The sequence below is a fragment of the Echeneis naucrates genome, chromosome 6, assembly GCF_900963305.1.
Source record: "Echeneis naucrates chromosome 6, fEcheNa1.1, whole genome shotgun sequence".
In the NCBI taxonomy this organism is placed as follows: Eukaryota; Metazoa; Chordata; class Actinopteri; order Carangiformes; family Echeneidae; genus Echeneis; species Echeneis naucrates.
In genome coordinates this window covers 17,434,471-17,461,046 of record NC_042516.1, presented here as the reverse complement: position 1 = coordinate 17,461,046, position 26,576 = coordinate 17,434,471, and the positions used below count along the sequence as shown (strand labels likewise).

Genomic DNA, 26,576 nt, shown 5'->3' with positions numbered 1-26,576 from the left:
GATCACGTTCTTGACAAACTTTGAAATGGACGTCTGTCTGTTGAGCGGGATCCGCCCCACCGGCTCACGCCGCACTTAATGATGAACGCTCAGTTCGCTGTGTCACACCTCATTTATGCCGGATATAGTGGACCGTTCAGGGTCACCGGGGGTGCTGGAACCAATCACACCGGGGGAGGGCGGGGTTTAGTCCGTCACGTGGCCGGCAGAGACACGCGCATCGAGGAGGGACTCTGGCCTGAGACTCAAACCTGGAACCCTACTGCTGTGCGTCACCGGCGCGTACCGCTGTCACACCGTCTGACAAATGTCCGCTTTGCACGGGCAGCGATAATCATATACATTACAGGGTGGTATTAGCGCTGTTGACTCACAGCAGCATTGTTTTAAGTTCGAGTCCCCAGTCTGGTGTCCCTGTGAAGGTTTCTCCAGGCTTCTTATAAAAGTCCAAACACATCCATGTTTAGGTAAAATGATGACTAAACTATATAAATAAATACAATGAAATATTTTGCAATAGTCCTGATATGAAAAATTGCAAGTAAGTTAATTTCATCTTTAAATAAATTGGTTCAATAGCTGGAAGACCAGGAAAAGGCCACTTGGTAGTCCAAGTCTAATAACCTGAAAAACATTTTTACTACAAAAAACCAACAATAAATAAATGTAATAGTGTATTCCTAAACCGTATTTCATAATTTCATCATTACTCGGTCATACAGATAAAGATAAATCCTGTTCATAAAAAACACAGGTCTATATTTTAAGATAAAATTAAACTAGAAACCTATAAGTAATCTTTTAACTCTTTTTTGCACATGTAAATTCCCCCGTCAGGTTTTGGTAATATTCCTTTAATAGAAGTGCATAGATACAAATAATTAATGAATTCTCAGTGACTCAACACAGTACATTAAACACAGTGTTTATTCATTCATCAAATAATTTATTTTTTTACAGACAATACAGGATGATCAGTGACGAACAACAACAAAAAAAACCCCATCCCATTACCTGCATATTTAAATCACGTCCTAAGTGTTTCTCTAACCTCTCATCATCATAGTGTCTGAAACAACTAGTCTAATGTTACACTGGGTAAAAGAAAAAAATCTTACAAGACTAAGAATAGCGCTGTAAAAAAGTTCCATGCACAAACATTGTGTATTTAATAAGCTAAAACAGTCATCTGAGTTAAGTGAGTTACAGAATGTTGATATAAATAATTATCTTTAAATATGAGTTTTCTCTTGAACACATTTATTTGCAAGAAAAAAAAAAAAATCTAGTGGTAGGCGGCATACAGGCTCCATTTTTACCATATTAAATTAGGACGAGCTTATTTACAATCTTCCTGAAGGAACTTAGTGACATTTCGCTACGTGCCCAGAAAGATGGTGAGAGCGAGCAAACCTGCGGAGGCAGTTGGGGCAGGAATATGGCTTCTCCCCTGTGTGAGTTAACATATGAGTTTTTAAATGGCCTGACAAACGAAAACTTTTTCCACATTCCTGACATGTGTAGGGACGCAGGTTAGTGTGACTCCTCCTGTGTTTGCCCAGATCACCAGAGGAGGTGTAACGGCGATGACAATCTGGACATTCAAAGGGCTTTTCCCCAGAGTGTATGCGTCTATGTTTCACCAAGTCACCTGACTGGGTGAAACTCTTGTCACATTCAGTGCATTTGTAGGGTCTTTCACCAGTGTGGGTGCGCTGGTGGTTTCGTAAATGTGCAAGGCGAATGAACTTATTCCCACAGACTGTGCAGTGGTAAGGTCTTTCTCCCGTGTGTGTTCGCAGGTGTATTTTCAAAGCCCCGAGGTCTCCGATCTTCAGTCCACAGTCCCCGCACTGGTGACATTTCTCATTGGTGTGGAGTTTGCTGTGAACCCTCAGATTTCTCTGAGTGTTGAAGTTCTTCCCACACACATTGCAATGGAAAGGTCTCTCACTGGAATGTGTCCTCAGATGGAGATCCAGGCTTGACTTGAATCCAAACTCCTTTCCACATTCAGAGCAAGAATATTCCTTCTTGCCAGAGTGTGTTGTTAGGTGGCACTTGAGGTGATGTGATCTTAAAAAGGCTTTGCTGCACACCTGACATTTGTACGGTTTCTCCCCCGTGTGTATTTTCATGTGTTGCCGCCAACCACTGCGCTCCACAAACCTCCTGCCACAATCTTTGCAGACAAACGGTCGGTCACCTGTGTGGGTGCGCATGTGATCCTCCAGGCTCTGAGGTGTGCGCACCTTCTTGCCACATTCTGGGCACTGAACACCAGTGTCTAGACAGATCGGCTTGTCCTCGGGTCCCCTGTTATCTGGTTCGTGGCACACGTGAGGCCCTTGTCCCCAGGTCGCTTTGAAACTTTTCCCACAGTCAGCACAGCTGAGATGCCCTCCTGTGGTGACCACAGACATGTTGTGCCAGCGCTGACAGTGATTCTTTAGATTCTTCAGGTACTGAAAGCTGCGTGCACAGGTTGGGCAGGGATGGAGCCTGCGGGGAGGGGCAGAGGGATGGGCTTCACGTGCATGGACCCGAAGGTGCACCTTAGAGTTGAAGGTGCTGCTGCAAACTGTGCATGTGTGTTTGGGAATGAGGTTTAGTGTGCGGCTTGAGAGGCACTTTTTAAGTTTGGCGAGATAATGCTTCTGATGAACCCACTTAACATGCTTCTCCAAGAAGTCCAGGTCAGTAAAGGACACAGTGCAGTGAGGACATGGAAAGAACTCAGACGATGACTCTGAACAGGAGATAAACACACACACACATACCGGAGAGAAGATTTAAACAAAGGCACAAGTTATAATGGTAAACTTCCCTGTGGTGCTATCGCTGATAGTTACGAGGAACAAAGTAAAGTTATTGTTGATACTAGACACACATGTCATCTAAACTATACTTAAAATATCATCCTATACTGAAATGAATGCAAGGAAGAATGGAAATATAAATGCATAACAGCAAATTGTTCGATCACTTATTTCTTAACGTAAAATATATTAGAAAATCTCTCTATCTGAATCGAACTAGTGGCGAAAGACTCACCACAATCTGCTTTGTATAAATGTTTTCTCACTGCAATAGTTGGTCCAAAGAAGAACATGTACAGCCTACCTGCACCGACCTCCTCCCCCTCCCCATAAACTCCCTGGGGCTTGCCTGCCTCCTCTGCCTCCTCTTCACCGTTTCTTTCCTCTTTGATCCAGGAGGTGGACTCCTCCTTGATTACAGCTCCAGTTAATTCATATTGTGGCTGCTGGTCAGAGTCACATTCCTCCTTGATGCGGACCGGTTGATGGTGGACATCAGACCTGGATGCTCCACTGTCGGGTTTAGTGTCTCCATTGTTCTCCCCGCTGATCTCCTGTGGCTGTGGTTCCTCCTTGATCTGGATGCCGAGACCGTCCCCGTTAGTGTGAAGGTCCCTGGAGCCTTCCTCTCCTTCTCCATCCAGCTCCGATTCGTTTTCAGTTTTGATGACGGCCCCATCGTGCTGTCTGCCTCTCCTCTTCGCTTTGTGAAGCAAAGACCTCTTTCCAGATTTCATCTTCATGTTTCCACCATCTGTTTGGTGTTTTCTGTCTCAGAGGAACAACGAGGTCAGTATCTCAGTATGCACAAACACACAAAGCAGCGTGAGCGACAATAAAACAGACACAAGCGTTCATCTCCATTTTTGTTGATCCTTATCTGACGTTAGCGACACTGCTAAGCTATCCTTACGGCGGTGTTAGCCTAGCGGCGGTGCTAATGCTAGCTGCAGCTAAACAGCAGTTAGCGTGTCAGCCTAGGTCAGCTTTAAAGAAAATACACCCACCGTTTTATAAATACACAAGTCGAGTTGAACTCTCAACGCTATCTTCCACCAACTGACTGCGTCGGTGTGTAGTGATCACAACACAGGAAGAGCAGCACACTTCCTCCGGTCCGGCCAACCAGCTCCCATCAGTCATGTTCATGTTTCGGCCCACGGAGCGCTTAAAGTGACAGCGACGAGCTGTGTCACGCAATGACGTCACGCGCGAGGCGACCAACCACGGTTTCATTCATTCATTTTAAAGGCATCACTCCCGCAATTTTTATAATTTTTTTTAGTTTCGTTTGTTTTTGACACAGTCCAAAATAACTTTTTTTTTAATTTCATTTCATGGGGGTCAGTTTAAGAGTTTTAAAGGAAAACTCAAGTGATCTGTCCACAGTCTAAAAAGGATTTCATGAAACCGATAAAGGTGTCATGTACCAAAGTACCTTATGACAGCTCAGATTTGTTGCTTTTCCCAAAAGTGTGTAATTTTTGTATTGCTGGTTGGCCAAAATGGAAGTGCAAAGGAATCACTTTTAGCTCTGGATAACGCAATATTTTCAGAATATTTTCAAATCAAAATCAAATCAAATCAGATTTATTTGAATAGCGCCAAATCATAACAAAGTTACATCAAGGCACTTTACATATAGAGCAGGTCTAGACCAAACTCTTTATAAAAATATTTAAAGAGACCCAACAGATCCCCCGATGAGCAAGCACTTGGCGACAGTGGCAAGGCAGAAACCTCGAGCAGAACCAGGCTCAGGGGGGACAGCCATCTGCCTCTACCGGTTGGGTTGAGAGAGAGAGAGAGAGAGTGAGATAGGCATTGGAGGGGGGTGTAGGCAGGAACATGTTGCTGCATGAAGTTCATGGAGTTGAGCTGTAGTACAGAATTCATGAAATATGGGACCAGCAGGTGTTGCAGGAACATGGGATGGCGATGAGTCACCACCTGCAGGATGAGGACAGGAAAGAGAGGAGAGGAACTGGGAGAGACAGAGACTTTGGCAGAACACGGTTAGTAAATGTAGTATAAATGCTTAGAACTGGGTGAAACTGTGTTTTTTTAAGAAGGATGGTTCTTATCAGCGCATGCAAGGGGGGAAGAAAGGAGAGTGAGCGAGAGGGAGGGAGAGAGAAAGAGGGAGAGGGGGAGAGAGGGTGACAGGGAGAGACAGCGAGGGGGAGAGAGAGTGAGAGAGAGAGAGAAGCTCAGTCCTTCCCCCCCGGAGCCTGATAACTGAATGATCTGCTTCCAGATTTACTCTTGGAGACTCTAGGAACCACAAATAAACCTCCATCGAGAGAGTGGAGTGGCCTGCTAGGACAGTAAGGAACTATGAGCTCTCTGAGATACGATGGAGCTTGGCCATTAAGAGCTTTACATATTAAAAGAAGGATTTTGAATTCTACTCTATATTTTACTGGCAGCCAATGAAGAGCAGCTAACACGGGAGAGATGTGATCTCTTTTCCTATTTCCTGTTAATATTCGTGCAGCAGCGTTCTGAATCAACTGAAGGCCTTTTAGAGATTTGTTTGGACATCCAAATACTAATGAGTTACAGTAGTCCAGCCTAGAAGTTACAAATGCATGGACTAGTTTTTCTGCATCATCCTGAGAAAGGATGTTTCTCAGGTGGAAGAAAGCTGCCCGACTAACTTGTTTTATGTGAGGGACAAAGGACATGTCATGGTCAAAGGTTACTCCAAGGTTTCTTACAATGGAGCTGGAAGCCAAAGTGATGCCGTCCAGACTGATGAGATGATTAGATAGTATTTTTCGGAGGTGCTTAGGACCGAGTACAATAACTTCTGTTTTGTCAGAGTTGAGAAGTAAGAAATTTCCAGTCATCCAGACTTTTATGTCTTCGAGACATGCCTGCAGTCTGACTATCTGAGTGACTTCATTTTCAAAGGAAGTAATCATTTCATCAAACAAAATTAAAAACACATTCATTCAAAATTATCTGAAGGAAACTCTGCCCCCTTTTTAAGTTACATTTTAAACAACTTTTACTTGTAATTTAGTAATTTTTCAGTGTTGTGTAACAGTATTCTATGAATAAAGCTCTGATAGTTTCTTCCACTGGTGACTGTGGAAAATGTAGTTAAATACTCATTTATGTGCAACATAACAGATAAACTTTAATAAAATTTATTAAAATGCTATTGCTACTTCGTTCTAAAAATCAATGAAATTATTTTAATTTCTCAAAGTATACCAATAAATACATCTATACAAAACACACACATACGGTCTTGTTCCACAAACTTTATTTCATCCGACCTGGGACAGACTCTTCACACAATCTTCTGTACAACACTGTTCCCTTCTTTGAAAAAAAAAAACAAAAACAAAAAACAAAAGTTATGTACAAATATAAAGTATGTTAAAAACAAACAAAAAAAAAACACAAATAAAGGAGACAAAAACAAAACAGCATCAATTCTTATTTGTGGAGGGCTGCTATAAATAGTAACAATATATATTTGAGCATCAGTCATGGCATGGCAAAACCTCCAATGTTCTTTTTTCTTTAGATAAGAAGCCAGTAGCACTACTCTGAGTCGTCCATGACACTGTGTGCCATTGGAGGCTGGACGACATCCACTCTTATTTCACATGAATAATGGGGCTCATTGCGTCCACACAGTGCAAAAAGAAAAAAACAAAACAAAACAAAATACTAACGTTAACACCAACCAGTGAACTAGTAATTCAGTCTCATTGCAAATAAAAATACTTCCCAAAATCTCACCAGGAGAACTTTCTAATGATTCATTCGCTTACCATTGTTTCAGTGTTTTGTTTTTTTTAAACCACATCCAAAGTTTTTGATCACATTGCAGCTATGATTGGCCAATACAATCATCTAAGCAAGCAAGTTGCCTAAAAAAAAAAAAAAAGTCCAGTAAAACTAGGCAGACACCAACGTACATTACATGTGATTTCATGTCAACATTTTAAAGCAACACACTCTCTTCATCTTAATGTTAAAGTTTGGTAGTGTAGTTAAATTATTATAGGGTGTGGAACTTAAAGACTAATATTGAAAACAGTATCCTTCATTCCTTTTTTTTCTTTTTTTTTTTAAACAAAAACTATTTGCGAAACACAATGTGAAGTATGTCATTTTTCGTCCCCCAGGAGCTACACAACACACTCCATTAACACGAGTAACAAGTGTAAGCCAGTTGACTCACAGACAAGGCAAGTAGTGAATGCAGATGAGCAGTAACAAATAGATATAACAAGTGAATAAATATGCACAAACATATGAAGGAGTCTGTTTAACATAAACATGATAGCTTACAGGCCTGCCAAATTACAATTATAAATCATCAACTGCAATATAAAAACCATCTTGTGTAACTTTTTTTTTTCCTGCCCTAAGCTGACAATCAAAATTTTACTATGCAGAACCATTTTAAATAGACTTTTTGTTCTCAATGGCAATTTTGATTGTCACTTTTTTTGGGTATAAAGCACATGTTGGTTACCACCTCTGTTGGTCAGTGAGATGAATTTTAACAGTCCAGCGTCAGCCTTTGTATGATCCTGACTGACGAATGCACTGATACCTCTTTAGTGATAACAGATTGGATGCAACACTGTTTTCTTGATACATATAGCAGTTGTAGTGCGTTCTAGAGACAGTTGGCTTGGTCATTTGAAGCACTGAAATACAGCATAGCAATACATAATACATAAAAGACACTTAATTCATTATACAGTGTATGTACAACTCTGTTCAAAATGCTCGTTAGCTGACTCTGACTTAACTCTTTCTTTTGAACTTTTGTCTTTGCCTTGCAGCTGTTACCTTCCAAAAAATGATTTATTATATATAACAAACAATTTACAGACTTACTCCTTACTCTTTATCCCCATCATTATCATTTATATCTCTTCTTTGTTTCTCTACATAGCCATAGTGGTCAGGTGCTGATGCCCAAGCAGCCCCTTGCGGCCTGCTCCCACCCCAGGGTGCCCACCTCCATTGCCATGGCCACAGTATTCTTGCAAGTTCTGACGTAAAGTAACCAGTGCAGAGCCCAGACAGGCACGATTTGGAGCCAAGACACCCCCAGGCAGCTGGAAGAGGACAGTGGCCACCCCAGCCATGCCGTCATCTGTAGGCTCAAGGGTGATGGGCCCAACTTTAAAGGTAGAGTAAGAAAACCCCATCAGCTGAGAGAGGAACGGGTCTGAGCGGCAAAAATGCTGGTAGCCACTGTATGTGGATGGATGGTGATGATGTGATGCTGGCGTGCCGACAGTCGTGCTGGCATAGTGGTGGGTGTTCAGGTAGTGTAGTGGCAGATGCTGGCCACTGTTGCCCCCTCCACCCAAGCTGAGGTGATGGTGGTGGGCTGTTGGCCCAGAGCTCGGATCGTGTTTGTAGGTGACAGCTCCTGCCCTGCCCCTCTGGCCCACTACAACGCCTCCTAACTTGCTTGTGCGGGCATGAGCAAGTGATACAGTGCTGCCCCCCACCCCTCCACCAGCTGAGGGCAGGTAGATGAGCTGAGGCTCCTCGGGCTCAAAGTATATAGTGAGTTTGGCAAAGGGCCTTGACGCCATTTTTGTCATCTCCTGGATATGGCGTCGCTGCTCACGACGGAAGTCCAGGAATTGCTTAACCTTCCACAGGAGGACACAGACAGATAGGAAGAGGAAAAAGCAAGAGAAGAATACAGAGAAGAAGACAAAAAGATCAATGTGGGCTTGGTCCTGTCGCAGAAACAGCAGACCTTGAGACTCTCCCTGTTTCTCATCTGTTCCCACACCTCTTAGAGCAATGTAGAAGCGGCTGGATTTCAAGGAGTGCACCTCGTGGGGGAAAGTGATTACCACACGATCTCGAACGGCTCGGACAACCAGCACTGTCTGTGGTTTCCACACAGTAATGTAGGTGATGAGTCCTTCAGCTCGCTCCTCCCTGATTTCTCCTGGAGGTTTTGCTTGCAGCTGCAGTGGGTTGTGGGAAAGCACAGGGCCCCCAAAACTGGATGAAGCATTGGCAAACACCTTAATAGGAGATGGCGGTGAATCCTTTTCTACCCCAGTTGCTGTCCCCCGTGTCACTGATTCCTCCTCAATCTTGATAGTGTGTATCCCTGTGTACCGGTCCACATCCACAATGAAGGTGTCATGAGAGTTGGATACATACACCTCCACTTCACCAAAGGTTACATCAATGGTGACCCGGATGTCTACATTGGTGAACTTTGGCTGGGCAGCAAAGAACACAGTGCGCCCCTTGGGCAGGTTGCGAATGGTGGGATCATGGAAGCAGTTGGTCTGAGATGTTGGGTCAAAGCAACATTCAGTGTCCACGTTGAACTGGCGATAGCACTGACGCCCATTCACTGGCGTGCCATTGAAGGAATCTTTGCACTTGGCACACTTAATAGAAAAGACAAAGAAAAACAATGAGCAAAACCTATTAATAAACAGAAGAATGTCTTTTCTTTTGTGGTGGGGGGTGTTGTTTTAAGTGATTTTATCACTGCCAGGACAGAAATGACCAAAACACTGTGACCTTCTTCTGGCACCTGAAATCACTTTTTGTCTGCACACACCTGTTGCCTGTAACAATCTTTCCGGTCACTTTGAGGGCTGCTCAAACACGAAGAGGTCTCTGTGTTATTTTGACAGGGGCAACCTGTGCCATCGTGTTCATTACATGTGTCTGCATGGCCATTACACTGACACCTGAAACAAAGAAGAGAGAAACATATGAGAAGATAAGTCCAAGCATGGAAAACAGTTTCTTTTTTTTTCCAATACATTATGATATGACTATTTTTATGGAGCTAGTTGCACAATTGACACAATCATTTGGAGATACCATCAATACAATTAATATCTGGAACTTAATTCAATTTAAGCACTTAAAAATGAGATGAGATGAAATGTTTGAAGATGAGAATCTTCAAACTGTAGAGCAAATCAAATCCAAATCATATCTAATGATATGATATGAAATCCTATCAAAGTTGCATCAGGGAGCTTTACACATAGAGTAGGTCTAGACCAAACTCTACTTTCTCTACTCTACTACACTCTAACTTGTTAAAGAGGCCCTGCATATCCCTCCAAGAGCAAGCACTTGGCAACAGTGACAAGGAAAAACCTTGTTTAAGAGGCAAAAACCGGGCTCAGGGAGGGGAGCCATCTGCTTCGACTGGTTGGATTAAGAGAGAAGCAGAGGCAGTGCAAGACACGGTAAGAGCGAGTGTGAAGGAGAAGAGGGGGGGACTTGGTAGAGGGACGGAGAGAGAACAAGGACAGAAGAGGAGAAGACGTCCTGGAAAATACAAACTAAACATACAGAAAACATAGTGATTGCAACCCGGTAGTTCTAAATGAGAAGAGAAGGAGAGAAGATTTTCTTCTCCTTTAAGAGAATAAAATCAGTTGTTTCTGAAAATATGAAGCATTGATTTTCTTTTGCTCTACTGGTTTAGCTAATTTACAGGCAAAAAGAAATTTCATCATTCCATCTCATTAAAAAGCACACTTCTTCTGTAAGACCAGGCAGAAAAAAAACTGTCTTTGACTGCATGTTAAATTCAAAGAAGAATCTATATTTACTAATACAGCATGTGCTAAGTATTGTATGTCGATGTAGATTATTTTTGTATTTGTTTTTTATTTTTTTTCTACTCACCATGCTAGCCCTATCAGATTTAAAGATTTTGTAATGTTATTTTGTTGCCTTCATCGCTTACTTCTCACACTTGTCCTGCAGCAGAAAGTAACCACTGAGGCAGCTCTCACACTTGTCCCCAACACTGTTGTTCTGGCAATTCACGCACACAGCATTCTCCTCTGTTGGACCCTCAGACACCCAGTTCTGAATCTAATAAAGAGAGAGAGAAAAAAGACAACCATAAAACCCAAGCAATTAAAATCAAGACAATGGTTGAAAACCCACAAAACCCACTTACACTGTTGGGGTCAAGAGAGAAGAGTCGAGGATTTTCAAGGGCCTTCTTGTGTTCATCCCGGGACAGACAAACAGCACTGTTTCCCCTGCAAAACTCCCGACAGGGGCGACAAGTGCCGCCACCCTTGGCAGAGCCCACGAACAGAGGCTTACACTTTTCACAGTGCTTACCCTAGAATGAGGGAAAATTAATCAACACGTGAAAATGAGTGCGTTTATCTTGTGTGGATGTGTATTACTATTAGCACTTACTATGGTGTTATTGTGGCACTCAAGACAAACATCTGGTTTGTTAACACCAGCACAGTTGCTGTGTTTATTGCAGCTGCATTGAGAGGAACAGTTATCCCCCACAAAACCAAAGTGACATCGACAAATTCCTGGGGACACACATGTCCCATTCACACAGCCTTGCGCACAAACTGGCTCACACTGACCAGAAATACTGAAAAGAACAAAAACAAGGAGGTCGTTTAGGTGAAACTCATCCAGTTCAGATGTATTTCTCACTTTTCTTGTGAAGTCAGGACTAATGTCTCACCTGCTGAGTATGTAACCCTGTTTGCAGGTGCAGTGGTATCCTTGGGGTAGATCGTGGCAGTCCTGGGTGCTGTTGCAGTGGTGATGGCCATTAGCACACTCATCCTCCTCTGGACAGTGGAGGAAAGACCAGCTACTGTTTCTCAAGGGGCAAACCCCTTCACTCACTCCTGGGAGACATGAATGGTGCAAAGTGAGTGGGGATGGCAATTAACACATTTCAGTCTTTAAATCCCTTCAAATAAATCATTCGAAAAGGCATTTCCCACCATCAAGTCCTCCTTGCAAGCACCGTCCAGCTCCATTGCCCCCACGAGTAGCACACCAGCCACACTGAGGCCTGGCAATGCACTGGGAGCACTGAGTGAGCTGGGAGCACTGAGGAGAACAAGAGTCCGCCCCGGAGAGCAGACGACCACACTGGCCTGCCTCGCATCGCAGTGGCAAAAAAGACGGACTCATACACTGGAAGAGGGGGACAGATATTTGAAATTCACATGAAAATGCGTAAAAAAAAAAAAAGACAAAAAGTCTGTAAATTTCAAGAAGGGCAGCCATACCTGCTGTAGTGCCATGCTCCATACACAGTGCTGCCAGCCCCCATCAGAGCCTCTTGAGCTCAGACAGAGGCTGCAGTTATGGAGACTGTGACAAGGTGGAGGGCATGGTAGAGGGGGAGAGGACTCCACCTGCATGGGCGAAACATTAAGTAGGGCGTAGCTGAAACATGTCCAGTCATAGGTGGGGTTCACACTCAGAATGCGCCTTGTTTCCCCTGAAAAAAAAAAAAACAATAATAATCACACCAAAGACAATATGTTTTAAAGGTGCATTTAAAATGCCAAATCTAAGCTAAAACAAAACAAGATATTTTATTTGAAGAGCACAATTATCTCCAAATTAAAAATGCATCCATATCCAACGAGGAAGGTTGTCCATCACTATGTGATCTTATGTATTTTCAGCTATCTTCTAAAAATCACAGAAATTCACTGCCTGCACCTGTCCGTTTGAACTGGCGAGTCCACATGCATTTCCCAGAAGCAGTGCACTTTGGGCAGTCAGAAGCCTCACAGCTGGTCTCAGTGCAGTTGCTGGACAGAAAGATTTCCCTCTGGTTGATCCGACAGTCATGTTCAGATGTGCAGCTCACTGAGCTGCTGATACAGGCACCCTCTGGACAGTTTGTACACCATTTACACTGCAGAGCAGCCTACAAACATGATTAAAGAAAAGATTTTTGTAGAGAAACTGTTGATATCTTAATTTGAGATGGTGATGGTGGATGAACAGGTATGCTGCATGTCACCTGAGATGGGCTGGAGAATGTTTTAGGGTGTCGGGCCAGGCATTCACTGCAGGTCTTCAGTCTACGACACTGGTCTGGCTGACGAGGGGTTGGAGAACAGGGTGACTGACCAGTGAAGCAACCCATTCTGAGGGAGAGGAACAGCGTGAAAATTGGAATGCATTTTTAGTAGCTGCACACAACTTCAAAAAAGGTGTCATTCATTTCCTGATGTGTTCATCCATATAAGTTACCTCTCAGCAGTATCAGAAGAAGTACAGCTTCCCCTACACCATATGCAGCTGCCTGTGGTTGTGTTGCAGGCCTCTTGTGTGGGCAGCAGGGCACAGGGGTCAGAGGGCACAGTCAGAGTTAGGAGTCTGCCCAGGGTAACGCCATTGAAGCCTCCAGACAGGAAGAGATGGCCACCCCAGCTTGTCATGGCAAGAGACACCGAACGATTTACTGGATCTCCTACAGCTGAGACTGAAGGAAAGAGATGAAATGTGATTAATTTAAAGCTTTGTAAATTATGATTTGACCTCAACTGAAGTCGCAGAAAGACAACATGACAGTTACCTGGTTGTATCCAAGTATTACAGTTGATCTGATACAGAGACACTGAGTTACTGTAATCTTCAGCTTCTGTCCTCCCACCAACAATGACCATTGTGTCTTTGATGAGGGCTGCAGCGTGGAAGAACCGGGACAGAGGCTGCATAATAAAGAGATGAAACAGCAGGAACTACTATGTTATCTCTATGCTTTCCACTGGACTGACTAGACTGGCAGCATGGTCTGCTTCATACCTTATTACCCTGCGAGGGGACCAGCAAGGACCAGGTGAGGTTGGGATAGTATAGACTGTAGAGTTCGCCTGAGGGCTCCACTGTCTCCACATGAAAGCGGTAACCTCCAAAGACATAGATGGCATCTGTCTGCTCATGGTAGACTGCAGAGTGGCCATATAAACCTGAAGGAATGGGAAAAAAATTTGCTACATTCATGTTTGTGTTGTCAATTTTCACATATTTTCAAAATGTGATACTGAATTTCTATCTGAAACAGATTGATAAATTAACTATTTTTGTGCTTGTGGTAGTTGTGCATAAGTGAGTTAGTGACTCACTAACATTATGTTACCATCCATATGAAATATATATAACCTGTAGGTGGTGTCCCAGTATGCGGGGCAATGGTCCAGTTCCCAGAATAAGGACTGAACTCCAGTAGATGGTGGTTGAAGCCATTCTCTGGAGAGTAACCTCCGATCAACAGCACAGAAGAGTCCCGGCGGACGGTCAGAGTGTGTCCTGCTACTGGGGGCAACACTGAGCTCTTTTGGAGGGGAAAAAAATATGTTAGCAGACACAAAATAAATAAAGAAATAAAATTAGCCCCTCAAATATTTTTATTACCATTTTAAATGTAATCCTTACCTTGTGTTCTCTCCAGACTAAACTGCTGAGATTGAGACTCCAGGTGTCCATGGAAACACCACTTTGAGTGACACCACCCACCACCAGCATGAAGTTGTGACTGGCTCCATGGGTTTCAGAGACAGACTCATGACTGGTCAGCAGTGCAGAGGCATGGTGATAGCGAGGGCTAGGCGTTGAGCCCTCTTCCACAGAACTTGTTAACATTTGCGTCCAACGATACTCCAACACAGAGTATCTAAATGAACCACGAATAAAGTGCATTATGATGAACATAAAAAAAGTACATGTGCATATTTGAAAAAAGTTTTATGACAATAATATTGCTCTGAACAGCCTGACGTTCTATTTTGTTACCTGTAAACATTTCCCAGAATGCCTTCTAACAGAGAAAGTCCTCCATACATCCAGAGATTGCCCTGTGGGCCAGACACCAGAGAGTGGCCCATCCTGTGAAGGAACCTGTGAGCCTGGTTCTGTGGAGGAAAAATATATATGGTTATGCGTTTGTGAAATTCATGAATAGTTTGGGGCAACAAAAACGTTTTCTTTTACTGTTTATGTTGTTCTCATACCTTTGTCAGTTGTGTGTCAAGCAGTGTTTCCCAGACCAGACTGTTAACATCCCGAGGAACAGAGCAGTCAGAGCCAGCCCAGCTGTCTGAGCACACGCACAGTCCCAGAGACTGAGACAATAACAAAACATGATGGTTAGCAATGCAGAACAATTTGCCCTCTGTTGTCAGTATTTAGAAGTGAAGTTCAATCTAAATGTCTTGTGTGTATTATCCAAAGTGAGCATGAAAAGGATACAAATACAACAAAAATCTATTAAGGTTCTCTTGCAAATAAATTATCCCTCCTGTGTGGCCCAAGAGATACATGGAAAATATAATAAAATATGTTCTTAATGCAAAATATCACTTATGCTTACCTTACCCTACTCACTAATGCTACCTACTATCATTGAATATGAAATACTATATTATACTTACTATATTACAGATTCCTCTTCCTTCTGCCACTCCACAATCCTGAGGGCACATGAGCCGGTCACAGTGGGGTCCCCCATAACCCTGCGGGCACTGACAAAGCCCACTTTGGCACTGGGCTCCTCCTGGACACAGAGACGACCCCTCTTCACCCTCATCAGAGCTTTGTTGACATCTCCGCACCCAGAAAGATGCATTGAAGCCTTGAGGTTTGTTTGACGAGACGTTGGCCTCGAAGTAGACGGAGATAACCCCTAATGACGAAGGAGAAAATATGATGTTGTGAAGGTGACTTGATATTAGGTATGTTTACTTACCTTCTTTAACTCAGTTATGGCAAATAAAACAGAATAGGGGCACACTGTAAATATTATGTGAACAAATAGGTTATGCTTTTGCAAGAATTTTAAGTATTGAAGAATACCTGAGGTGGCCTCCACTGTGATTGGCTGAGTCCTTGTGGTGCCACAAAATGCCCCAATTAGGTTATGGTCAGAATGTACAACTCCATTACCCAGAAAACGAGGAAGGCCATCAAACACATACACATATGAGCTCTGAAAAATAAAGAAAAGGTCATAATATAATACGAACCATCTTTGATGCTACAGCACAACTAACATGTTCATTGGTCTGTACTCACTTTACAATATGTATGCGAGTCTGGGTGCAAAGTGAGTGCCACAGGGGGACAGAACTGCCTGGGGAGACAAGGTGCCAGGTTTTCAGTCACAGACAGGACCCAAAGGCAATGAGAAAGTCCTCCTTTCCCTTCTGTGCCACTTCGCCATCCCAGAGAAGAAGAAAGAGGTATGGTTGAGGATGAGGTGGATGACAGCAGCACAGAGCGGCCCTGGCATTGGCGGTAGCATGTGCCATTGTTCCTATTTCAGAGAAAAGGCCATGATAAAAAAAAATAAAAATTAATAAATAAATTAAATATCAACCACTCAAAGTATAAGATGAAGATCTCCTTACCTAGGGTCTCCATAGTAACCAAGCAAACAAGATTCGCAGTGTGGTCCTTGAGTGTTATGGGTGCAATAGCACTGGCCAGTCTGGTTGTGACAGTAGCCTTGGAGAGGGTCACCATGACCATTACACTCACAAGGAACACAGCCACCACCACCAGCCAGGGCTGAACCAAAGCTGCCTGGGCGGCAATGTTCACAGTGAGGCCCTGTGGTCCAATCTGTGAGACAGAAGAAGAATGTAAGCAATTGTTTTTTGAATTGTGAGAATGGTTTTTCTTCATAATTGTCCAAATGGAACAGTAAAGAGACCATCCTTCTTGTGTTTGGTTCAACATGTGGAAAAAAATAAAAATAAACTGTCACTGAAACAAGAACCCAAACTCTGTTATTAAGGTCTCACCCTGGCATTCATCACAGATCCCTGGAGCAGTAATGCAGGTAGAGTGGAAGTTGCAGCCACAATCCACATCACATTCAACACCACTCAGAACTAGAGTGGCAGGGTCAGATGTCCAGCCGAGGGAACATTCACACTCAAACCGCGGGCTCCCACTACACTGACCCTCACGACATTCGTTGTAACATCTGAGGGAGGAGGCAAAACACTATAAATAAAAATATTCTTTTTTAAACAGGTCTTGAGAAAGTAATCCTGGTGAGTAAATGGAGAAGGTGAAGAATTATTTTAGGTTAAAAGCACTAAAGTGTGAGACAGCAGAAGATCAGATTTTAAGTGAAGATTTTTTACGTCTGGTTGCAGTGCAACGTCCCATCTCCTGTGTATCCTCGCTCACAGTGGCACTCGTAGGAGGTGGGAGTGTTGATGCAGGTGGCGAAGGGATGACAGTTGTGGAGGCCCAGTCTGCATTCCTCAACATCAGGGCATGTGGGATAGGACCAGATTGCATCTTGTTCCTCATCATCTAAGTGCTCCAACTCCATCTCCATTTCCAATGGTCGAGGTGGGGCTGATGTCTGGGGCTCAGGGCTGGCAACCATGAAAGTGTACAGGTAAATATCCAGTCAATCAAACTATCCATATTGACAGTGTCATAAGAGATAACATACTTGGCAGCCCGAGCTTCAGCCACAGCCACACTGCAGTTATACACTGACACATCGTCCATTCCTGCCCAGTCGCCCCGTAAACATCTGAGAAGATGAGTGGGAAAGAATAAATTAAATATTGTGACAGAATTATTGTTATATTCTATTTTCAAATGAGCAATTTCATACAAAAATGGATTTGATAAATAATTAAGATCAGTGGTGAGGTTGCACAATATATACTCGCAGTTCATATAAGACATTACATTTGTCATACATACTTTCCAATGGTGGGATTGTTGTAGTCACCACACCAGCCACACTGGAATGTCCGCAGGCAGTCTGTACATGTGTTTAAAGCTGAACACTGCTTACACTGAGGAACTGAATGAACGCTGACAGGAAAAAAAAAAAAAAAAAAATAATTATTAAAGGATTACTCACTGAAAATGACTGACATTCAACTCACTGACTGACTCACTGGCAAAATTTGCAAAACATCTACCAGAAACTTTCAACAACAACAACAATAAAAAAAATTGTTTCATTTCACTAAGTGCATTGCATATTAGTTAACTGACTGACAGAAAAAGATATGGTCTAAGGCAAATGGCATGGATAAACTGAAATAAAAATACAGTTAAAGAATTTCGAATAGAAACAAATTCACATTTTACCTGTCATACCAGTCTCTGCACTCTCCATAAGGATATTTTGTAAGGTAGGCAGCAAAATAGAAGCAGGCCTGGGCTGACTCACACCATGCACACTGGCTGGAGTTAGAAAGGCACTCAGAACATGTCTTCCTCCTTTGCAGGACAAAAGCGTTACCACAGAGGACACAATAAGGGTGAGATTAAGGTTCTAATGGGGATCGCAGATGATTTGTTAAAACATTTTTACAACTCACTGGTTGCACACTCTAGGACAGCCCTTCGAGTCACGTATGGATCCATCTAGTCTTCCCCGTCGACTGCACTGATAGTCACCTTTCTTGCTGGAGTTTATCTGCCACTCACAGTACGGGTCCTGCAGGCCAAAGTTCAAGCTGCATGAAAGTAGCTGCAAACTAAGCTACAAAACATCAGTAGCATAGAGAAACATTTTGACATAACATTGACTTGTTGACTGTGTTGTACCTGAGTGCAAGCAGAGCAATCTCTGTACTCCTCACACAAGGTGCACTGCTGTGGCGCCAACAGCAGATGGCGCTGATCTCCTTCATTGCCTTCCCCTTTCTCTCCCTCAGGGCACAGTTCAAGGTCTGGGCCATCACGCATCAGACAGCGGGACAAAGATGGACACCACCCACAAGATTGGTCAGACAGACAAGCCAGACAGGACATGTATCTAAAGCAGGAACCAGAGCGGTAGGGCTCCAAAAACAGGAAGGAGATTTCCTAGAAGAAGAGCAAGTTGTTGGGAATGAACCTCTAGGGTAACACTTGGCAAGTGAAGAATTCTTATAGTGCCAAAAAAATTATCTCAAAGAACCAGCTGACATTTTCATTTATTTATTTTTGCTTATACTAGATATGCTGATTTTTGCTGTTGTGGAGAAGCACAAGTTGCCAGTACTCACACTCCCTCCTGGTAACGTTCTGTTCCAGATCAGGGCCATCTCACTGGTCTGTCCTGAACCTGAATTGTTCAGGTATCCTTCAGCCTGCACAAGGTAATGGTTGCCCCTGGTCAGGTTAGAGAACAGTCTACTCCCATCTGTGCGAGCCAGCAGCTTCAGCTCCTTCTCCTGCTGAGCTCCCCAACGACCTACAACCTCCTAGTTAAAAGATGGGAAGAGGATCATTAAGAAAAAGTGGCGTTCGGTAAAAATGACAATGATTAATTGCTAATAATTTTACACTTTTCTGAAAATGTTCTTAAAAATATAACTTGTTGAAACATTCTTTTTAAAATAAATTTTCCACTCTATAAATATGGATAATGTTTTGTTCTATTATATGGCAGTACATTTAAACAAAGGTCACACAGGATGACAATCTCTCAAAATAGTTTTCAACAATCTGTCACACTACTGAACATGATTAATATTTTGAGATCCAACACTAAAGCCACCCAAACAGACATATTTGGTCTTACTGCCAAATAAGGTAGATATAATTTGTTGCAAATTCAGTCACAGCGACGTAATTTAAATCCTTGCCGTCCAACTGTGTCCCATGTGGGACTAAAATCACTAAACTGTCCAGTAAAAATTCTATTATAAGACAGTGTTTACAGACACTAATCTTATCAATACATTCAAATTTTAGACAGCACATTGATTTAAAATCATTCATTCAATTTAAAAAAAAAAACAAAAAACAGAATTTTAAGAAATGACATGAACTTTCCCCTCACCAGTTGGCTGGAGTTGGGGCCTGATGCCATTTGAGCCTCAAAATGGAGCCTCTGGATGCGAGCCCACATGGACACAGTCTCAGTGGGAGGGGTTGCTGGCGGGGGCGCCCCCCACAAGGGGTGGATAAAGCCCCTGAACTGCAGGGCTACATCCATTTCTGTAGTGGGGCTAAGGATGATGTTGGTACTGCGGAGGATGGAAACCTAGCGAAGGGTTAGGGGAATGAAAGATAGAGGAGGATGGGTGGAAGTGGAAATACATCAAAAGAAGAACTATTATCTATACACAGCTGCACAAGTTTAACAAACTAATTCCAAAAGGGAATCTTCTCTATGGGTGCATTGCAGAAGAGAGAGAAAAAGAGAAGTGAGCATTAACGTCAACAGGGAAGAACATCAAGAAGAAATTAAAAATAAAAGAGAAACAATCCTAATTTCAGTATGGTCAAAGTGTCTTTGACCAAAGTGTCAATGTTGGAGGAAGTAAGGAGGGATACGTTTAGGCAAAGAGGGAAGTAACGACAACCACAACTAGTACAGTTAGCACTTGAAATTTGGACTCTGTACCTTGTCAGGCTGGGAGTCGTTGCGGGGGTGCTGGAAGGTGAGCAGGTGCAGTCCTGGGACATAGTTCTCGGTGCGACAGGAGTGGAGGGAGGTTAGGAAAAGGGTACGCTCCCCCCACCAGCCGTACGCCCCTGAGATCTGGTCCACACGGCACGCACTTCGCTCTGTGAGACCGAGAGGGAGAGGTCAGCAAACAAAGAAACACATCTGACCTCTTAATATCTCATATTACAGCAGTTCCTAAAGTGTACTACTGTACTGAACCAGACGTGATCTGTGACTTTTGTGTGACGTGTGTTCAGAAGGAGCAAAAACACATGACCTCACTGCACCAAAGGAAGAATGCAACTGGACAGGCAAGTCAAACCATGGTATGAGTAGCCTTTCCAATCTTATTTAGGTGTAGTCATGCCACTGTGCTCCTTCTCTGAAAAACGCCCAACATGAGTCTAGTTCCTCCCATGTCAACTCCCAACATCCTTTCTTTTTCTCAGCATGAGGATTTTCCCTTCTCTTGTGCCCTCCTTCCTCCCTCCTTGGGTCTCACCTGAAACTGGTAGGCAGGACTCATTCTGAACACACCAGCCAAATTCACCAGGGGCACGGGCCAGAAAAGCTGGAGTACCACTGAACACTAGACAGGACTGACAGTCAGACAAGAAGCGTGCCAGGCCCAGGCAACCAGTACTGCCACACTGTGAGTACAAAACAGTAGATTAAAGTGGAAATCATGACAAACATTCACACAGACAGACGAAAGTATACAAGAGTAACATATTTATGATGCATTTGTATGCATCAATCAAATACATTAAGTGTTGTTGTGGTTGCGTTACCGGATTAGTTGGTTGATACTCTCTACAGCGGCCTTCACACCAACTGCACTCTGGATTCTTGAGGCACATACTTTCATCCAGCGCCTCAGCACAAAAAGCATCCTATTTTGGCAAGAAACACAGACATACTGTTTAGTCAACAATGATTTTGTCATCCCTTGTTACTAGACAACACATCCCATCAGTTACTATACCACTCTGGCAAATTTGACAGTGTTCCCACTAATATAACCTCCTGATTTCTCGTTTTATGACCTTCTGATACCTTAACTCACCCTGTCACCTTGATCGCTACTAACAAACAGGGGAACTTTGTAAGCCACCAGGTCTCCACGGGCAATACCGCTGTAACCCCCTGCAACCAGAAGCACGCGTCCTTCCATTACAGTAGCAACATGTGAGTAACGACCACGAACAGCATCTCCACCTTAAAAAGAAAGAATATTTGTAGGTACTTTGAGTGCAAGTGTGCAAGTAATAACAGTTTAACTGGATTTTTTATCTCTATTGTGAACACTTTGACAGAAGATGACTGCAAGAACTCACGGAGTGACCATCTCTCTCCAGCAGACACCCACTGGTGGCAGCCAAGGTGGTAAAAAAAGATCTCCTCATCATAGCACTTCTCCTCTTGGTAATGAATATGTACATTACCCCCTGGGAGAGAGGCGGGAAGAAAGGGAGATAAATGTACACAGGACTGCAGTGAATGGATTATGTCTGGTGTGATTGCTAATTTAATGTACGCTCACCATAAACTACCATGTAGTTTCCAATGACAGTGGCTGTGTGGAACGCTCTCTCTCTGGGGCCTGTTGCTGGGAAACGGGAACGGAAAGATGTCCAAAAACGCCTATCCACATGGAACACGTCTGTGTTGTTTACCCTCACACTAAACCTGAGAAAAATATACAGCTTGGTTATCAGGCAGCAAGCTCCTCTGCTTCTGCCTTACAAAAACACAGACAAAAAAAAAAAAGGACTGTTCTCTTTTAGAGTGCATTGCAAAACTAACAAAAAAGAGAAATAAGCAATGCTATCAGTGCATTACTGTCCACAGTACATTCACACATGAGAGGATGGGTACCTGGCAGTGGTGGGCCTGTGGCCTCCATAGACCAGCAGTGTCCTGGATGGCCTGTGGAACACCATGGAGTGGCCAGCAGTCGCTGGGGGTTTGCCACCAGTAGGCTGCACTGTCTCCCACCGTCCAGAGCCACGCAGGCCAAAGCGATACAGAGACGAGGAAAACATATCCTCCTCAGTGCGACCTGGGAAACAAGTGTAGCTTATTTGTCAATAAAAAATGTAAGGAAACATTTATTGAAAGGTGAAAGTGTAATGTAAAACCCACCTCCAAACACATATAGATAATCATCTACTACAGCTGCAGCGTGATTAGCTAGTTTAGGAGCACCACGTGTAGTTGAGAGGCCAAGCTGTTGCCAATCATCACGAAGAGGCCGGTACATCCAGACATCACTGGCAAGGGAGCCATTAGCCTGCTCTCCGCCAAAAATAACCATGTTACCCATCCATGCTACTGCTGTGTGGGAATGCCGAGCCATCTGACAGCACAGGACAGAATGCAGGAAGGAAAGGAATTAAAAACAATAAAACTTGAGCACTTATATTCATGTTTACTATATTTTATGTATATAAATACTACTATAAGTTATGTATTAAACACTTGGTCAGTAAGCACTTTGGCATATTTTATTTGTATTCATCGTGTGACGCTGAGGGTTTTGGGGTTTTGTAGTGATGGTATCTAGCACTGAGCAGCTTTTCCGCTGTTTCCTTTTATCCAACTGCAAAAGAAATCCAGTTTTGCAGAACTCTAGCTGCGTTGACAAATTTCAAGGAAACCAGGTTCCTTGTATAACTGATATTTTAAAGATCTGGTTATTGCCATTGATTAATCATATCCATCCAGTAAATAAGGTACAAGAGAAGAAAGAGGTGAAATGTGTGTGACTGTATATCTGAAAACCACTTACAGGCGAGTGGCCGTAAGACCTGCTTTCCCATTGATTGGATGTGAAATTGTATTTGATCAAGTCCCCAAGAGCTCTGTTCAGATCAAACCCTGCAAAAATAAATAAATATAAGTTGTTACCATTTTTATTAATGACTGGTAAGTTATTTAATTATAAGTTGGCAAAAAAAGTATTAGTATTATTAATAACTATTTAAGTTATCAAAAATTATACAAGTTAGAACTAAATAAATCTGATAAAGACTGAATAAATGACTTACAACTATTGGGGTGAGAAAAAAAAAAAACAGGGTGGATAACAGCTTTTGCTTTTATTCCTACCTCCAAACAAGTACAGTGCTCCAGTGGAGGAGAGATACACACCACCAGAACCTGTCCTGGGAGGTGTGTAAGGGTTTCCCTCACTCACACGCCACCACTGCCCCACCCCATTGTCATCATGGAGACCAAGCTGGCAGCTCTGCCCCATAAAGCCTGTATTACAGAAACATCGCTCCCCTTTCTGGTAAAACATGAAGAAAATGTGTTAAATACTTCCGTTCCAATAATCATTGTTTCAATCAACAGCAATAGTGAATGTTTATTTTAATAAGCATATGTAACCCTTTGGTTTAAGATTATTGGCTTACTTTGTCACACTGGCCATTCACAGAACAGCCCTTCGGGCACAGATGGGTTAGACAAGCTGCTCCTCCCCAATCTTGATGGCACTGGCACTTTGATGTAGAGGAATCACAGCGGCCATGACCACCACAAGCACCAGGGCACAAAGAGAAGGTGTAGGTTGCATTGAAGCCCAGGAGGTTGTAATTAGCATCACTGAAGAGATGAAGTAGCATCTGCAACATGGACAATACACACAAATTGGATGTAAATTCAAGTTGCTTGCTATATGTACAACAAATCTTTCTGGTCATTTCACAATTGGTTACCTTGCCAGACTTAGCTTCAATGGGTTGAGGCAGAGTGTTGCCACTCAGGCTGGCTAGAAGAGGGCTCTGGTAGGAATCACCGTCATAAACAAATAGGTAATCATAGGTACACTCTGTGTCCATGAAGGTGAAATTCAAGACAATGCGGTGACTGTTGCTGGGAGCTGGAAGATGCAAAACAGGTGATAAATATCAGCGGGATTAGTTTGAAAATAGCATTCATTTCATCTGATAATCAGACTGTCAGTACTTTTCTCTTCTCTTCTTTTCCCATTCCCAAGACATCTTATCAGAAATACCTTTGATGAGCCACTCGCAGTTGCCATTGACTGAGTAGTTTCCTGGGCCATCTGTAACATAGCCTGGTGGTCCCCTCAACACCTGCCTGTGGCCCTTGCAGTCCCCTGCCTGGGACACAGATGACTCAGCCAGCAGCAGAAACAGCAGGATGAAGGAGACAGGGAGGGGGGAGGCCATCACTGGCACTGCCTGCATGTTGGGAGACAATGTATGAGAAGGTAGATGTGAGAGAGAAATATTTGGTGATGGTTCGAAACAAACAGATTTAAAGCAATTTACATCACAATATACAAAAGGGGCCAGAGTCTTCCTCCACCTTCTGAGAAGAATGTCCTTTGGAGCGTGCAGACCTCTGCTCAGGACCTTGTATGACTCTGCGGTGGCGTCTGCCATCTTTTTTGCAGTGGTTTACTGGAGCATTGGATGTTCATATAGGGACAGGAAGAGGCTCAACAAGCTGATCAGAAGAGCCAGATCTGTGTTGGACAGCTCTCTGGACTCCATTGGGGAGGTGGGTGAGAAGAGGATGCTGGCCAAACTGGCATCCATCTTGGACAACCCCAGTGTCATGAAGGGGGTGGACCCCCTTCATGACACTGTGGGAAAACTAAGCAGCTCCTTCAGCAACAGACTGCTGCACCCGTGGTGCAAGAGGCAGCACTACACCAGGTCATTGATCCCAACAGCATTCGGACTTTATAGCACCTCTCTGTCGCTGCAATAAAAAGAAACTCCGCACCAATTATATTTACATCTAATTTTTCCCACTACAGGAGAATTTCTATTCTCACAGTCACCTTATCTTTACCACTGCCCCTTTATATTTTGGCTTTGTATTTTTGTTTATATTCTTATACCTCCTTCTTCTATACCTATGGTTGCTGCTGTAACAAGAAATTCCCCATACGTGGGACAAATAAAGTACTCTCATTTTATCACTGTAGAGACCACTTATTCTCCTACTACACAAGATAAAGGAACCGTGTAGAGAGAAAACAGATTGTTACTGTGGATATACAATGTATACAACGTGTGTGTGTGTGTGTGTGTGTGTGTGTGTGTGTGTGTGTGTGTGTGTGTGTGTGTGTGTGTGGGGGGGGGGGGGGGGTGGACGCGCACACAAATTCGTGTGGCCCAATTACATGGTTTTCTTTTTGCTGACTGTCTCAGCGTAACCACTGCAAACTGTAAAGCTATTCCCTCCCTTCAGTTACACAGACCTCAGGCTGCCCAGCCTACAATGATCGGTGCGCACTGCTGGAATCAGAGGCAGCATCTGGAAAAATACAGTGATGCTGCTAACAGCTATTAGCCCAATGTGCACACCGTTAGCTCATTTTAACGCCTCATGAACACACCAGTAAGGCTAACATTAGATATTCACACATGGCACAATGCTGTGTACACATAATGCTCAATGTGAGCAACGTTGTGCTTTAATACTCCAAACTAGATAAATAATAAACCAAGTGGTTTCTCCAGTCAGGAGCTCTCCGCAGGCTATCATAACAAAGCTAACATTGGGGATGCTAAGCTACGTAAGCTAACCGAAGAGCGTTCAGAGCCTAAAGCTATTTAGTCGCTTATTTGTAATTTTGCACGGTTACACTTACCAGTTCCCGTCTCTTTGGCCCCATGGTGATTTACATTTTCGACCAACTTTGTTTAACACTTGCTACCACATGAGCCAACTTATCGCTTTCGAGCGCCGAAGACTGACAGCTAGCCCGGTTAGCTTGTAGCGTCGGACCCGACAGAAGGCAGCCGCTGACTGCGTCCACAACACGGCGCTTTGCTAGCTTGTTCGCTAGCCAGAGCTGTGGCAGCTCGCCTAATCCAGATGCGCAATCGTCAGCGGCTGCAGATATCTACCAGGCTAAATCCAACCTTTTGAGGAATTAATCATTGATTGCAATTGTGAAATTAAGTCAGAGAACTGGCTGCCTCGATCCAAAGAAGAGACGCTGCTTGCTAACAAGGAGCTCTTTAGCAGCACCGACGGGACTCCCACGGCCCATCTCACGGACAGATGCTCGTTGTTTCAGTGTTTATGGCTGACCAGTAACCGGTGGTTGCCAACACAAAAGACAGCGGTCCGTCCCACACTGCCATCCAGCGGATAGACACAACAAGTGAACATCTGGATGGAGACCACACACAGCAGAGGTGGACGGAGACAGATGCTCTTTGTCAGACATTACTCCAATACAAGTAAAAGTAGCTTTGTCAAAATATTACTGAAGTAAAAAAAAGTATTTTTTTTTTATACTGAAGTAAAAGTATTAGAAAAATACCTCAGGAAATACAGGAAAGGAAAGTAGCTTTATTGTCATTATACATTGATGCAATTCTCTCTAGTCTCTGGAGGGGTTTGGTCCGGTCCAGAGGGCTCCAGCACCGGCCCTGGAGGGGTTTGGTCCGGTCCAGAGGGCTCCAGCTCCGGTCCTGGAGGGGTTTGGTCCGTACCAGAGGGCTCCAGCTCCGGTCCTGGAGGGGTTTGGTCCGGTCCAGAGGGCTCCAGCACCG

The 26,576-nt window shown here is 43.5% G+C and overlaps 2 protein-coding genes across 4 annotated transcripts; both read right to left on the bottom strand.

The window, feature by feature from the left end:
• Positions 1 to 908: 908 nt before the first annotated feature.
• Positions 909 to 3,963, bottom strand: LOC115044771 (gastrula zinc finger protein XlCGF57.1). Of its 2 annotated transcripts, none has more exons than XM_029503998.1 (3): positions 3,827 to 3,963; positions 3,124 to 3,587; positions 909 to 2,749 (listed from the first exon to the last, which is right to left on the bottom strand). In XM_029503998.1, exons 2-3 carry the CDS (start codon positions 3,560 to 3,562, stop codon positions 1,365 to 1,367), a joined length of 1,824 nt encoding a protein of 607 aa, XP_029359858.1. In that variant the 5' UTR covers positions 3,563 to 3,587; positions 3,827 to 3,963; the 3' UTR covers positions 909 to 1,364. The 2 variants fall into 2 exon arrangements, with proteins under 2 accessions (XP_029359858.1, XP_029359859.1); XM_029503999.1 differs by having other exon boundaries at positions 3,169 to 3,587.
• Positions 3,964 to 6,832: 2,869 nt separating this feature from the next.
• Positions 6,833 to 26,122, bottom strand: megf8 (multiple EGF-like-domains 8). 2 transcript variants are annotated; one of them, XM_029503907.1, is made up of 45 exons: positions 25,664 to 26,122; positions 24,050 to 24,239; positions 23,751 to 23,914; positions 23,448 to 23,657; positions 23,140 to 23,320; positions 22,820 to 22,908; positions 22,174 to 22,387; positions 21,907 to 22,090; positions 21,572 to 21,717; positions 21,366 to 21,476; positions 21,095 to 21,246; positions 20,820 to 20,921; positions 20,531 to 20,678; positions 19,984 to 20,147; positions 19,417 to 19,620; positions 18,638 to 18,835; positions 18,195 to 18,455; positions 17,966 to 18,084; positions 17,733 to 17,864; positions 17,337 to 17,450; positions 17,077 to 17,160; positions 16,757 to 16,996; positions 16,409 to 16,593; positions 16,013 to 16,226; positions 15,678 to 15,918; positions 15,459 to 15,591; positions 15,038 to 15,288; positions 14,618 to 14,728; positions 14,400 to 14,518; positions 14,043 to 14,280; positions 13,770 to 13,941; positions 13,413 to 13,576; positions 13,183 to 13,318; positions 12,858 to 13,089; positions 12,625 to 12,751; positions 12,318 to 12,528; positions 11,876 to 12,090; positions 11,585 to 11,780; positions 11,317 to 11,485; positions 11,028 to 11,220; positions 10,777 to 10,947; positions 10,558 to 10,688; positions 9,406 to 9,538; positions 8,611 to 9,229; positions 8,323 to 8,464 (listed from the first exon to the last, which is right to left on the bottom strand). In XM_029503907.1, exons 1-45 carry the CDS (start codon positions 25,685 to 25,687, stop codon positions 8,460 to 8,462), a joined length of 7,797 nt encoding a protein of 2,598 aa, XP_029359767.1. In that variant the 5' UTR covers positions 25,688 to 26,122; the 3' UTR covers positions 8,323 to 8,459. The 2 variants fall into 2 exon arrangements, with proteins under 2 accessions (XP_029359766.1, XP_029359767.1); XM_029503906.1 differs by having other exon boundaries at positions 6,833 to 9,229.
• Between the last annotated feature and the right edge of the window lie 454 nt (positions 26,123 to 26,576).

Bases quoted from the DNA above. Each gene is read 5' to 3' on its own strand.
- LOC115044771 (XM_029503998.1), bottom strand. From the start codon at position 3,562: ATGAAGATGAAATCTGGAAAGAGGTCTTTGCTTCACAAAGCGAAGAGG. The intron at 2,750-3,123 runs GTAGGCTGTACA...TCTCCTGTTCAG, and splicing joins GGGGGAGGAGGTCGGTGCAG to AGTCATCGTCTGAGTTCTTT.
- megf8 (XM_029503906.1), bottom strand. From the start codon at position 25,687: ATGGGGCCAAAGAGACGGGAACTG. The intron at 18,456-18,637 runs GTGAGTACTGGC...CTCTTCTTCTAG, and splicing joins GAACGTTACCAGGAGGGAGT to GAAATCTCCTTCCTGTTTTT. The intron at 13,577-13,769 runs GTTATATATATT...CCATTCCTTCAG, and splicing joins TACTGGGACACCACCTACAG to GTTTATATGGCCACTCTGCA.